Raw genomic sequence first — 13,797 nt, 5'->3', positions numbered from 1 at the left:
TTATCTGCCCTGAACACACAGTGCTCCTTTGGCCCTCACAGAAAAACATTCCGGTTTACAACGGGAAACATGGCTCTTATTTAAAATGTATTATGAGAATTATTCTAAGTGCAAGTACTGCATGGCTGCTTGAAGATTCAATAGGATCCTTCTTACAATGTACAGTCAGATATGCAGTAGTTACATTATACAGGACAATCATTAAATTGCTCCCTATCATAACAGAAATGGAATCAGGAATTAGGACTTTTTAACTAGCTTTCCTTCTTTTTTGGCTTAAATTTTATAGAAAAATAAAAATCAATTCAATTAATTTTCTGATCCTAATGCGAAGCACACAATAACATCGATGCGACAAGTAAAGGTTCAAAACATTCAAAATATTTTAAGAGTATTGATTAAACAGGCTCCCTGATTTGAGAGCTCTGACAGCACAGCAGAACTCGGTTTCACCATCAACCTCCCTAGAGGTATTTCTAAAGACCAGTAATACAAAAAATACATATGCATATACACCTCAAAGAAAAGTGCTTATAGCTGACTTAAGGAGCATTTTCTCTCTTGATGAAAGCAGAGCTCACAAGCGAACAGAGGCAGCTGAGAAAAGCATACGGCCAAATACACCAGAATCCATTGGAAGAATGTAGTCTCCAAGATTTTAGCAGCAGCAATAGTAATCAACTTGGAGTGTCCTCCTCAGCTGCGTACTGCTTACAAGGAAGGTTGTTTCACATTAGGTTTTCTACCACTGGAAAGAGAGCTGCTGGACTAAGGTAGTTCAAGTCTACACAAGCTTCCATTCCGACTCCAGCCAGCCACACGCCTCAAGCTCCATATGAAAGGCAGAATCAGGTTAACATGTGCAAGCCATCCTTTCCTTAAGAATACATTAAGATTGATTTGAGGATGATCTCTAAATTTTTAGTGAGGCAACTTTAAAACTACTGCAAGATCACTCCTCATTAGACCTAATCATCAGAACTTTATAGGCTATGCAGAAATTCCTTTTTCATTATAAAGATGAGGACCACCAAGAGACATCTTCCAATCATTTCAAAGAATTATCGAGTTAATGTTAACAGCTTGCCTAGTAAAGCCTTCAGGTAAGAAAAGAAAAAAACCCTCCAAGTTAAACAATCTAACAAAAGAAAAAGGTGACAGTATCTTTAAAAAACCATAATGCATGGCGTCAATCTTATGAACAAACACTTTACAGGAAACGTATTATGAACTGCTTCTACGCAAGGAATTCTTGAACTTAACTTCTGCAAGAGTAATTTCTTTCTCTTTTATTTTCAAAGCCTTTGACAACATACCCACAGTCTATCAGTCATAAACACCCATATAGTTTGCCTGACTTGCCCTGCCTCTGAGATCCACTTTGATGACTCTCACCTTCAGCTTTTCTAAGCTGTTTCCCAAAATTAGGGAAATTGTTTGGGATTTCAAGATATTCGGACTGCTACTCCAGCCAAGCCACCAAATGCCCAGAAATTCTGGGGAAATGCTTTATTACTGGAGAGTGAGAACAGGCAAATTTATGCCTAATACAATACACAGCCTCCTTACAGATCAACTTTTTTCAACTCTTACTAGTCGTCTTTTTTAATATGAAAAATAAATAAATAGTAAATATTTCTTTGTTACTGCTTATTTTGCTGCAAATCTAATGAAACACATGCATTCTGCCAGTGACCCAAGTGTACACAGAAAATAAAATAATTAGGGAATTAGATATATGATCATGTCTTCTAATAACATTTTACTGTGTAATTTTACATCACTAATATAGAGAGAGCAATACTATTAGGAGCTTAATGCCTGCCAAGACCTCCTCCTTGCACCACGTAACACTCATACTATCTGACTATATCTTAAACAAGTAGCTGATCACACAGAATCAGTATTACTCAGTGGCTTAAAGTAGATACCAAAACATTTCAAGCCTGAGTTAAATCAAATGTTAAAACCTGAATAGGAACTGAAGTAGAGAAACAGATTAAAGTAGCTTGGACAGATTGTTGGCAGCTACTCATGCCCTGAAGATAAACTTTTATCTGGCTGTATGTGCAAAACTTAACTCTAGTCATTTATCATTCTCTATAGCAATAGATTTTCAAAGCATTTTAGTTCCCAGACAGGTAGGTTTTATAATGCTTGTTTTCTAAACATAATAGAAAATTCCAGAATGTGTGACAAATGCAACTCCTTCAGCCTTATTATTCTGCGGTAGTTGGTTTTATAAAGAGATAAATAGTGACATCGGTTGCACAAATGAATTCCCAACTGACATTTTTTCCTCTGGTTTGATTTTCAAATATCTGAAGTTCCAGAACAGGCTGGGGCACAGACAATTAAGTTGTTTGTAGCACACTTATTCCTAACTTTCCAGAGTAAATAGATACTACTTGCATCACCTTTATTATATTTCTATTTGCAGTGAGCTTGGTGTTTCATGTTAAGACACAAATGTTCTACTAATACTTGCATTTTCAGATCTACGAAACTAGCCCTTTTAAACAAGTAAAACATACTTGCCAGCACAATTCTCTCTTTCTGCGGAGACATGCTTAAGAATTTATCATTTTCAAAATAACTCTTTTCTTTAAGTAGTGGACTTCGTTTGAGAAGGTAGACTCTGGAGTAAGCCTTTAGTAATTTAACTCGGAGCTCCTTCCAACAGCAAATCAAGCTGTATGAATGATGACTTAGCCTGTACTTGCATTGCATAGTTTGTGCCAGTAAAATGGTTAAAATTTTAAAAAACCATCACATCTGAGGCAGTAATATTGCTACAGACATGAATTGCTACAAAGCCTCAAAAGAAAAATGATTTTCCCATTTTATTCCCACATTTTACTCATACCATTGTTGTTAAAAGTAATTACAAGTAAAGAATCCTGAAAACTCTTAACTACAAACTTTAATACAAGCAAGATTGCTCTTTTTGTTACAATTCTGAAAAATATAAACATGCTTGCAACTAGTAATTTATGCCTGAGTAAATATACCATTTTTAAGGATTTTCATAAGCAAAAGTCAAGAAACTGATCTATGCAATGGGAGCAACCTCAACATGCTGGAGAAATAGGCTGACAAGAACCTCCAAGTTCAATAAGAAATGGTGCAAAATCCTGCATCTGGTGAGGAGAAACCCCACGCACCAGTGTATGCTGGGGGCCACCCAGATGGAAAGGAGTTTGGCAGAAAAGGACCTAGGGATCCTGGTGGACACCAGGTTGAACACGAGCCAGCGATGTGCCCTTGCAGCAAAGGCGGCTACCGGTACCCTGGGCTGCGTTAGGCAACGTATTGCCAGCAGGTCGAGGGAGGTGCTCCTTCCCCTCTGCTCAGCACTGGTGAGGCCACACCTGGAGTCCTGGGTCCAGTTCTGGGCCCGCCCAGTACAGGAGTGATATGGGCGTGCTGGAGAATGCCCAACAGAGGGCCACAAAGATGATGGACTGGAGCACCTCACATATGAGGAAACTCCGAGAGAGCTGGGACTGTTTAGCCTGGAGACGACAAGGCTCAGGGAGGATCCTATTAATGTCTATAAATAGGTGGAGGGGGGGTGCAAAGACTGAGCAAGGCTCTTTTCAGTGGTGCCCAGTGGCAGGACCAGAGGCAATGGGCGCAAACTGAAACATGGGAGGTTCCCTCTGAACATCAGGAAACAAGAATTATTATTTTTTAACTGTGAGGATAGCCGAGCACTGGCACAGCTTGCCCAAAGAGGCTGTGGAATTTCCCTCCCTGGAGATACTAAAAAGCTCTCTGGACATGGTCCTGGGCGACCAGCTCTAGGTGGCCCTGCTTGTGCAGGGGTGTTGGACCAAATGATATCTGGAGATCCCTTCCAACCTCATCCATTCTACGATTCTGAGATACCATGTAAAGTACTCACAAAGTTAAGACCAAAACAATGTAATGCAGGCATGAAAAATACCAGATGTAACAATTGTGCAACTGGCATTACCTTACAAAGAATTAAAGGTTCTTCACAATCAAAGGATTGTGAGAATTTGTAAATGATTTTCCATTTCCCTATTGCTTCCATTGTACAGCTGTAATGGTAGACATACACTGTTTTGGAATGTCCACACTAGTAAATTACTATATACCGGATTTATCAAGACATACAGTAACGAAATTCTTTTATGATGACGATTTGTGCATGAAGGCATGCTTGACAGCCAGTGGGAGCTGCCCTCTCTAGAGTATCACCTCTAACAATACAAAAAGAAAAAAAAGTCTTTTGCCAATTTGGTAGCTGCCGAGAAGCCTACAGCAGCTGATGTATTAAAGTGCATTTGTGGACCTTATTTTACTAGACTTCTACCATTACAGTTTTTAAAAGCTTTTTTAAAACTACAAGTTTGTTAGAAGAGGAGTATCTTAATGCAGTACTCTGCCTCTTGGAAAAACTACTTTTTTTCAGAAGCAGTGGCTGTTACTCTACGCAGAATCAAGTGCCTGCCAAAAATTCTAGCTCTGTGCAAAAGACAGATGTGCAAGATTCAAATACCATGGTCAGGAAAGTTGAAGTAGACCAGTAAAAGCAATTCCACTTTACCCTTTGGAAGTTCAGTTTCTACCAGAAAAGGCTGAAGAGAAAACCCAGCTCTACTTTTCATACCATCACAAGGCATCTGTGACAAGGGGGACCTCAGGAACAAAAAGAGTTTCATTACGATTAATCAATTCTTATCCTCCTAAAAAGCTACTAACAAAACCCAGTATCATAAGTGTTGTGATTAGTCTGCCATAAGCCTAAACAGTTAGCAGTAGTACACAATACAAACATCTCTTCATAGTCCTAGACTCTACAGAGCATGTCACAAGCCCAAAAGGTAGTTATCCCTTGGCTCTTCCAGCTGCAGAGGCTTTAGGTAATAGCCTGTTTAGCCCTATTTCCATGTACAATACTATTCTGCCATGTCATCTTTCTCCCAGTAACTTTCAACCAGGTATGGCAGACCAAAGATCTCAAGGATATGAAGTTCCTTGAATTTTTGTGAAAAATTAGAGGATGAAAGGGTCACATGAACAAGAGAAAAGCCAAGCTGCTAGCTCCATCAGGCATCTCCTCTAGGTCCTAGCAAAAATTGATAGCAAAAAATCAACATGTGCTTAGCTCAGAACCAGCCACGGCATATGCCAGCTTTTGCCCCATGAATAATAAAAATCTGAGGTTACTGGAGGTGGGTAAATGAAAAGTTTGAAGGCCAAAAAAAAAAAAAAGCTTCATTCGTTCTTTTTTGACACTGTAGCCACCCTATTAAATTTGTGTTCCTCTCAAAATTTCACATTTGAAAGTTAACAGCACAAATATTCCAGAGATACCAAGTCTTATAAAGACATGCACCAGATTTTCATGAAGGAGCAGTTTCAGTTCATGTCAGAACACCTTTGTGTGTTAGCACAGGAATTCCTGACCTGGATCTGAAGCCAGCCACTGAACCGAGGCACAACCAAGGTGCCACTGCGAGGATTTTAGCTTAGAGAAGGAAAGAGTTTTATCTTTGAAATTTGCCTTCCGTCTTTTACAAACATAGTATCTTTGATAATACTCTCATAATGCTGAAGTCCTTAACACCTGCTTCAGTTGGCAGTTCCTGTGGACAATTACAAAGTTACACGATGATGTCTGGAATGCCCTGTCTAGCTTTTGATCTATGACTGAGATGGCACATAGACAAATAAAACATAAGGAGCATGCCAAGCAATTTAAAAAAGAACCTGAAAACTATGTTAAAGGCCACTTAGGATCTAGCTTAATTTCTGTAAGGGAGCTTTCTGTTGGTATAATGCAGATCTTGCCTACATTTGCGTAACAGCTTTCCACTAAGGCAGTCAGTTGGTTTTGGCATGATGCCTGCTTATAAACCAAATGAAAATAACCTTTAAACCATCTTTTGCAGCCATCGCAGCATGAACATTTCCTTTAATCTAGTGGAAGGCTGATAAATGGGACAAATCTTCCAAATTGCTTGTCATCTCTGCCATATGTAATGAGCAAAACCAAGCTTCAGCCTTAACCTCCCCCGCCCCTTTTTAAATATATATAAACCCAAGATATTATTCCAGAGTTTTTTTGCTCTCCCCCCCCCCCCCCCCCCCTTTTTTTTTTTCTTTTCTTTATTTTGCAAGCCAAGGAAGATGTTTTGGAAACCTCTGTTATATGGGAAGCCTGACAGCAGCAAAGAACTCACATCTGAGGAGTGATTTCCACCTGCTCCATCCCCCGGGGAAGTAATCCTAACTCTAAACTCAAACAGCCATCTAGCTGCCTCCATTCATGAAAGAGAGGAATACCAATGTTATGGACTGTCAGACATGAATACAAAACAGAAGACCCACCTACATTAGCCTTTAGACTAACTCCTCTAAAAGTCTGATTAAAAAAAAAAACAACATAGGAATCTTAGTAATTAGATACATGTATGCAATTCGCATCAAGTTATTCTATCAGATTATATGAAGAGGACATTCTAGCTAAAAGACAATGTATCTGATAAAGTAAAAAAAAAAAAGACATCTAATAAGAATTCAGTTTTATCAAAATAAGCTTGATTCCTTGAAATTCAGCTTCTGCTATGTAGAGTTGAAAGTATCCTAAAAACCTCAATATTCCTAAAACTGCATTGGGGGGAGGAGGGGGGGGGTGGGAAGTGGAAGGGGAGGAAAACAAGCACACACCACTGTCCCATTTCTTCCATGGTACCACACTTGTGTGAAAAGAAGCCAGAACAGTTTTAGGCTGAACTTTGTAAACTACCCATTTATAAATCAAACTGGTTCTTTTTTGACTGAAGATATAGGATACTGCAGTGCTGCAAACTACATTAATATGTAGTGTAAATATTGAAGTTGGAAAACAGTACTTTGCCCCAAAAGAAGCTTAGAGGGTGGGTTGGATTTTAAGATTGGTTCAAACTCTTTGCTTTACTCTTTATAGATTTATAGTAACAAGTTATAGTTAAACTGTTTTATTGCACAGAAGATAAAATAGAATTACATATAGAACATAAAACCATGCAAAAACTAATGTGTTTTACAAAGTACTTAAAGTGTCAACTATAAATTAAACCATAAATCAGTCAAAACTGCAACATCCAGGAAGAAACAATTACAGATGTAAGTGTTCACTCTTTAGTCAAAAAACAATTACTGCCATATGCTTGAAGTTCAGGGGATTTTTTGTGTGTGTTTTTGTTTGTTTGTTTTTAAAGAAGTGCAGCACCAATATAACTAGTTAACCTGTCACATGCTTATAGAAAGTGCATTTTCAATGTTAAAAATCCCATTCCACGTGTAGCAGAAGTGTATATAAAATATATCAGAATTCTGGGAAGATTTCACTCAATTTGCTCTTTACTCACTTTACATTATAATGAACATTTACATAGTAGGTACACAACTCTTTCAAAGTGCTCACAAGCATTTTTTTAATATCAATTATGGAAAGTATTGTTACAACATGAAACTTCTAAAAAAAGTAGCTTTATTTTCTAGATAGCAAATTAATGGAGCTTCTTACAGGAAAATTTTAATTAGGACATTCTAAAAAAGCTAACTGAAGTAGACTTGATGAATTTTACTTTCAAAAGTGTTTTTCTTCACACATTTGACATAGGGATTCACCCTGTTTCCCTCCCCCCATCCATACCTTGACAAAGAGATAGTTTAACTTATACTAACCGTGGTCCTTCAAGATTTACTATTCATACATATTCCAGTCAAGACACAGAAGTATCCTGTGCAGACGCATTTCTGGCCTGTATTGTTCATTGACCACCATACCTGTGCCCCATCATTCAACTAATAGTCCAGGGAAGGGAGACTACACAATGTCTTATAACTTCACAAACAGAATCCAGGAATTTAAGAATTACCAGGGAGGAAAACATGCTGTAGTGCAGATATGCAAAATACATAACTTAAGAACTTGCTTTGTTGCAAGCTAGGCAACTGTCTCATCTTGTTCTTGTTCATTTATTCCAGCAGCGACAACGCATCTGATGTAAACTACTACAAGGATCCTAAGTAACACCTAATCCAACATAGCTAGTAAAGGCTAGGAAAATTTTGGCTCAACACACATTGACCCTCTACCACTTACACACCACATGCAAATGGCCTAGTTTAAAGTAATTCTACAGGTGCAAAGTCCTCCTACTTTCTGCTTTTCTAGGAGCTGTGATTTCAGCTGAAACAGTTTCTGGGTCAGTAGGAAAGGATGACATTGTGAGTAGCCCAAAAAAAACATTATCAATCCTTTTATAATCATACTGGTTCCAAGAGAGAGTTGTCAGAAGCATTATGCATTTTAATAAAAAGTGGTACTGTGGGAGGGAATAAAAAGAAAGGTCCATGTATCCTAAACCAGAGGGTGGTTAACCAAGATGGAGATTATATACAGACTATTAGGAAACCTTGTCAGTCCAGACCAGTTATAGATGATTTAGTGCATCTAATCAGCATTTGAAAGTCATTAACAAGACACAGTAACTATACAGTAATTTCTTCTTCTTTTAGCAAATACATAGCTCTGGTAGTGTTCTGTAGGCTGTCAGAAATATTTTTGTCTTCTCTTGCAAATGATCTCTGCAAATTTAGCCTTTTATCTGAAATATATGATAGAACTCCAGTGCCACAGTGAAATACCAAGTGCCACTAATACAGGGTTTACCAATATCACAGCTATTAGCTTTGTGAAATTTAGTGCTGTCTGACAAATATCAGACAGTTCTTCAGGATCTGAAGAGAAATGGTAATATAAAGGAGGGAAACTCATTTGAGTTATATGGGGGGCATCCAATAGTAATTTCTAAACTTTAATCAAAACAGCTATAATTTATAGGGTTCCTATCAAGGAGATATTTGTTTCTCAAAGATTAAGAGTACTCCCCATCACCATGTGAAGAGAAATAGAGCTAACGAGAAGTACTTTTCTTTCTCTCACTCAAGAAAATTGTTGGGATTTTTTTGACTGACCAAAAAGGCAGTATTATTTCTAAATAAAAGAATTCAGTTATTTCAGGTTTTTAGATCATTGTAATAGACTTTTTTTTTTAAATATTTTAAATCACATATTAGTAGGTTCAGATTTCAGTTCTTTTCCATTTAATAACTGAAATACAATCAGATGACATTTAAATGTGTGTTGCAAGATAATGATTAGTCATAAATCATTTAAAATACTGTTAAATCATATTAAACAAGTACAGTCTTAAATATAAAGCAGTCTTAACATTTGCTTTAACTAAACATTTTGTTATAACAATTCATAAAAATCATCTATTTAGAGGAACATATCTGTAAAGGTCTCACGTTCACAGTAAGATTTCTGCTGTTTTACAGGCTAAGCATACTGTATTTCTCACATATGGACACTCTCCCACTAATCTGATGAAGGTAGATGTCCTACCATCAGTCTATTTGACCACTTCAAATTGGTCACAAAGCACAAGGTCAAATTTTACCACAGCCACAAACTTATCATGTAACCAATGTGAATTATCAAAACATACCCGTTTTTTCCGATGTTCTGAGAAACACCATGTCAGATGGGATTCGTTGATTCTGAGGAGAGGAGAAAAAAAAAAGGTATATGTTTTGTAAGTAGGGAAAAAAAGTTAATTCCAATCAAATGTCCAGTAAGATCTATCACCAAAAGGTCACACTTGGATTGAAACTCAATTAAAATAGGATTTCTCACAGTACTTTACATTCAGCATTTGCAATTCAGAAATCAATATTTTCGAAAAATTATACAATAAGCAAACAACAGGTAATCCTTTCAGATGCTCCTTATAAGCGAATCATAAATACCTGAAGAACTACAACAGATTTACATTTTCTTGATCGAAAACAGTAGTTTGAGAATATAAATATCTAATTGAAATATTTTTTAAAATTTCACTGAGCAAATGACACTCAGTTAGCATATATATTAGGAAAGAGTGATATTTAAAACACCTGCCTTGGCACTCAAGTTGCAAACGTCACGTACACCAAGTATTCTCCTCTCTCCCAACACACACAAACATACACAGAGGAAACAGCAACTCAGGGAACAGCATTTTCCTATTTCACATATCTATAAACCTCTCCTTTACGAAGACAAAAATAAATAGAATTTCTTCCTCAATATGTAAGGCATAGAGCCATATGCACAGTCAGATGCCTCTGCACACCTGTTCTGCCATTTCCCTTTCAAGCACAGAACTATCTGTATCAAACCACATTTTCAATTTTTGTTGTCCACAAAAAGGCCAATCTAAACGTTCGCAGATTAAACCAAAGGAACAAGACCACCCTCCCACACACATACGATCTGCTGCATGATTACCCAAATCCTTAGCTCTCCCACCACTTGCTCACAAGGCATCTACCAGCACCACTTACACATTGCCAACATAGGGTTTAAGAATGAAAAGCTGGGGGAAGTAAAAATAACCAACATGTCAAAACCTGAGAGAGATACAGGACTGGAAAGGAAAAAAGCAACAGGCTAAGCTGACAGGGACCAGAGTGAACAGAGCAATGAGAAAAGATACCATACTGAACTGCAGTTTCTTCCATCACAACTTCTGTCCAGCATGCCACATGTTGTGTTGTTTGATACTGAAGCTAAACACAAAGATTCATTTGCATTTCATTTACAGACTGCCTTTAACCAATTAAGACATCTCAGTGGATTATTAGCTATGGCTTTACTAGTTTCATGCTAAAAAATACTTCTTAATATTCATTTCAGATTACTTGGTAAGAGGATATAACACACATTTTTCACATAGAAAGTACCTCCATTTGAGAATAAATTTCAGGTTTTCCTGCTATACTTGGTTGATATTGCCTTGAAAGCCACTCCATACTTAAGGTTCATCTTTTATTTTTTAAGAGCTAAACTGTCTATTTGAGTGGAAAAGAAAATAAACGTAGCTGACAAAGCCCACCACGTGGCATACGTGAACCTCATAGATTTCAGCCTTAAAAACCTGACTGAATTTACTGAACATAAACAGTTAAGAAGCATGTTCAGTATGTGAGCATTTGAAAACTACACAATTATTCCCTATTTCACGCTTCAATTATAATAAAAATACAAAATTAATACAGTAATAACAATTCAATTGCGGCTCTATTTTGTACATAAACTACCAGCTATAGAAAACTGGTTAGTTATTTTATACAGAAGAAACAGCAATGAAGATGGGGTCAAGCTAACCTGAAAACTTCAATTCAAGGCATTAAGCAATGGAACATCTCACGGGCTGAACGCAGCATATAGAATCCCACCTGTAAATTTTATAAGGGTAATCCTAGTCAGGATACTTTGATTCACTGTATCAAAGTGGAAGATATGAATTCTATGGGTTATTAGAAAGATGTAATGATCAAAGAAAAATGCAATGGTACAAAATTATCTTTACGGGAAATTCAAGTGCATTCAGCATGTAGCAGCTCTGAATGTACTTATCTCGAAAGGAATCTATAGGCAATAGCCCAGACCACAGCATCGGCAACCACATTCAAAAACTGCTTAGAAGAATCAATACAAATACAGAGGGGTTTTTTTGTTCATTTGAGTCAAGCTAGTCCTCCATCGCAACATTTAAGGACACAATACTGCTATGAACAGAAGAGAAACCCAGCATTCTCAAACTGGCTTGATTTGAAACCAGACATGTAGTTACTCATTTTTAACCCTCCACCTTTTATTCTTCTGAAGGCACCACTTGCCCTTTGTCAAAAGAAAAATCTTAGAAGTACATACAATAAAACAGCTCAAAATACATCCGTCAAGATAATTAAACACTGCTCTGTATGACACCTAGTGTGGGGGACCTTCAAAATACTATGCCTGACTATCCATAAAAATCAGTTCAGAGAGTGAAAAAATTCACATGGTCTCACTCATAATGGAAAATAAATGTGTATTTACACCAGACAACACCACTGAAGAAGCTGATGCTTTTTCCAGTATATAACGCTGTACTCTAACATTTGCCTTAGTTCTTGAGAAGCCACACTCGTATAGCAACATTATTTCTGACCACAAGACATCCTGGATACTGTAGGCAAAGTCTTCCATTACTCCAAGGAAACCTTCCCGAGATCAGCATGCAGCCACAACAGTGCCATTTGGAATAGTGTGATCTGAATAGATCTGTCAGAGTCAACTGCCAGATTCTGCGTTATATGGGCTCAGCTTTCAGAATAAGATGATGTAAACCCTCTAAATCTCTGGGAGGCAGGTACCTTTTGCCACTCCCTGTAACATACTCTCGAGGACACCAATTCAGAAGTGGGACTGGTTGCAATGCAACTCTATTCTCTATTGATGGGAAGTTCAGTATAGAGGGGCCATGAAGGGCTACAGAGATAGTATTATCTCAAGCAAACAAGATGCTTGGAAAACAAGCAAGTATGGAAACACTAGGAAATAGATGCATGTTCTGGTTTACCTATAGATCCTATGCTGTTAGCAAAAAAACCTCCTCATACCTTAAAATTATACTTTTTCATGCATGGATACTTCCTGGTTTGTAGCAATTCCCGCTTATTTGTAAAAGCACAAAGAGTTAAAAATTCATGTGCTTGTCTGTATGTCAACAGTATTCACCTTGAAGAGGCTGCTCACCTGCAACTACAGTTAGTACAACATTTTTTGGAATCTTGCCTTATATCAGAAAATAATTAAACGTGTAGTGAAATTTATTATCCATCATGAGCCCAGATTCAACCAGGAATATCTCATATTCAGATTTGGAAAAAACTGCAGTAAAAACATTAACCTTAATATGTATTATTTTGCACCTATTCGAGGAAAAAAAGAGGAAAGAGAAAATGCAACTTCAGAATTAAATAAATCTTTCCTTAAATGACAATAACAATTAAACAGATATCCAGTCTTCATATAGATTAGCTATACATTTCTGCAGCTGCCCTGCCAGCTCTGACATAAATCCATTACACAAGTTTCAGGTTACTGGCTTCATGCCTACAAACTTCCAGTTACTTGTAAACAAGCTAAAACACTTGACCAACACCCAAAAATTTTGCAAAAATAACAGTCAAATGATCTAATACTGAATTAAATAGAAGTTCTAATAATGTGAATGAGGTATGTTTTTACAAATCATTACCAACTTCCACGGAGAACGCATGTTTCACCTTCAGTAAATGAAGCATTCACCTGGTACTTGCTATCCAAGATCCAAGTCTTTATGTCTGGCAAAATTGGGCAGAATCACAGAATATCTCAAGTTGGAAGGGACCCATAAGGACCATCGAGTCCAACTCCCTGTTCCTCGCAGGACTACCAAAAACTAAACCATTTGACTAAGAGCGTCATCCAGATGCTCCTTAAACTCCGACAGGCTTGGTGCCATGACGACTTCCCTGGGGAGCCTATTCCTGTGAGCAACTACCCTCTCGGTGAAGAACCTTTTCCTAATGTCCAAACTGAACTTCCCCTGATGCAGCTTCATTCCATTTCCTCGTGTCCTATCGCTGGTCGCCAGAGAGAGGAGGTCGGCACCTCCCCTGCTGCTGCCCCTCTTGAGGAAGTTGTAGACTGATCAAATTAGTCGTGTGATCATCTTCACATTTTAACAGAAAAAATGTATCTTGATTTCATGTCTTTTTAATGTGTTCTCTCTGCTTGTTTTTCTTTCCTGTAAAATAACGTCAGCTTTTCTGCATTAACATATCTGAATGTATCCTTCCACACAGGGAAGGCTAGAGACTGTCTTGTCTTAACTTTCTCCCTCAGGAGAAAAAACC

The 13,797-nt window shown here is 37.6% G+C and overlaps 1 protein-coding gene across 4 annotated transcripts in view; it reads right to left on the bottom strand.

Moving 5' to 3' along the window:
* Positions 1–13,797, bottom strand: part of ATP9B (ATPase phospholipid transporting 9B (putative)) — a 169,238-nt gene that overhangs the window by 109,225 nt on the left and 46,216 nt on the right. For all 4 annotated transcript variants that reach the window (XR_014228195.1, XM_082312136.1, XM_082312137.1 and 1 more), the window contains one exon: positions 9,537–9,588. Coding sequence is in view for 3 of the 4 variants with exons in the window: in XM_082312136.1 (XP_082168262.1) it covers positions 9,537–9,588 (52 nt within the window). In the remaining variant the exon portion in view is untranslated. The remainder of the gene's footprint in view (positions 1–9,536; positions 9,589–13,797) is intronic.

The sequence above is a fragment of the Platalea leucorodia genome (genome assembly GCF_965183815.1).
Source record: "Platalea leucorodia genome assembly, chromosome: 1".
NCBI classification, from domain to species: domain Eukaryota; kingdom Metazoa; phylum Chordata; class Aves; order Pelecaniformes; family Threskiornithidae; genus Platalea; species Platalea leucorodia.
The sequence above is the reverse complement of the archived record's forward strand: the minus strand, read 5'-3'. Positions and strand labels throughout refer to the sequence as shown.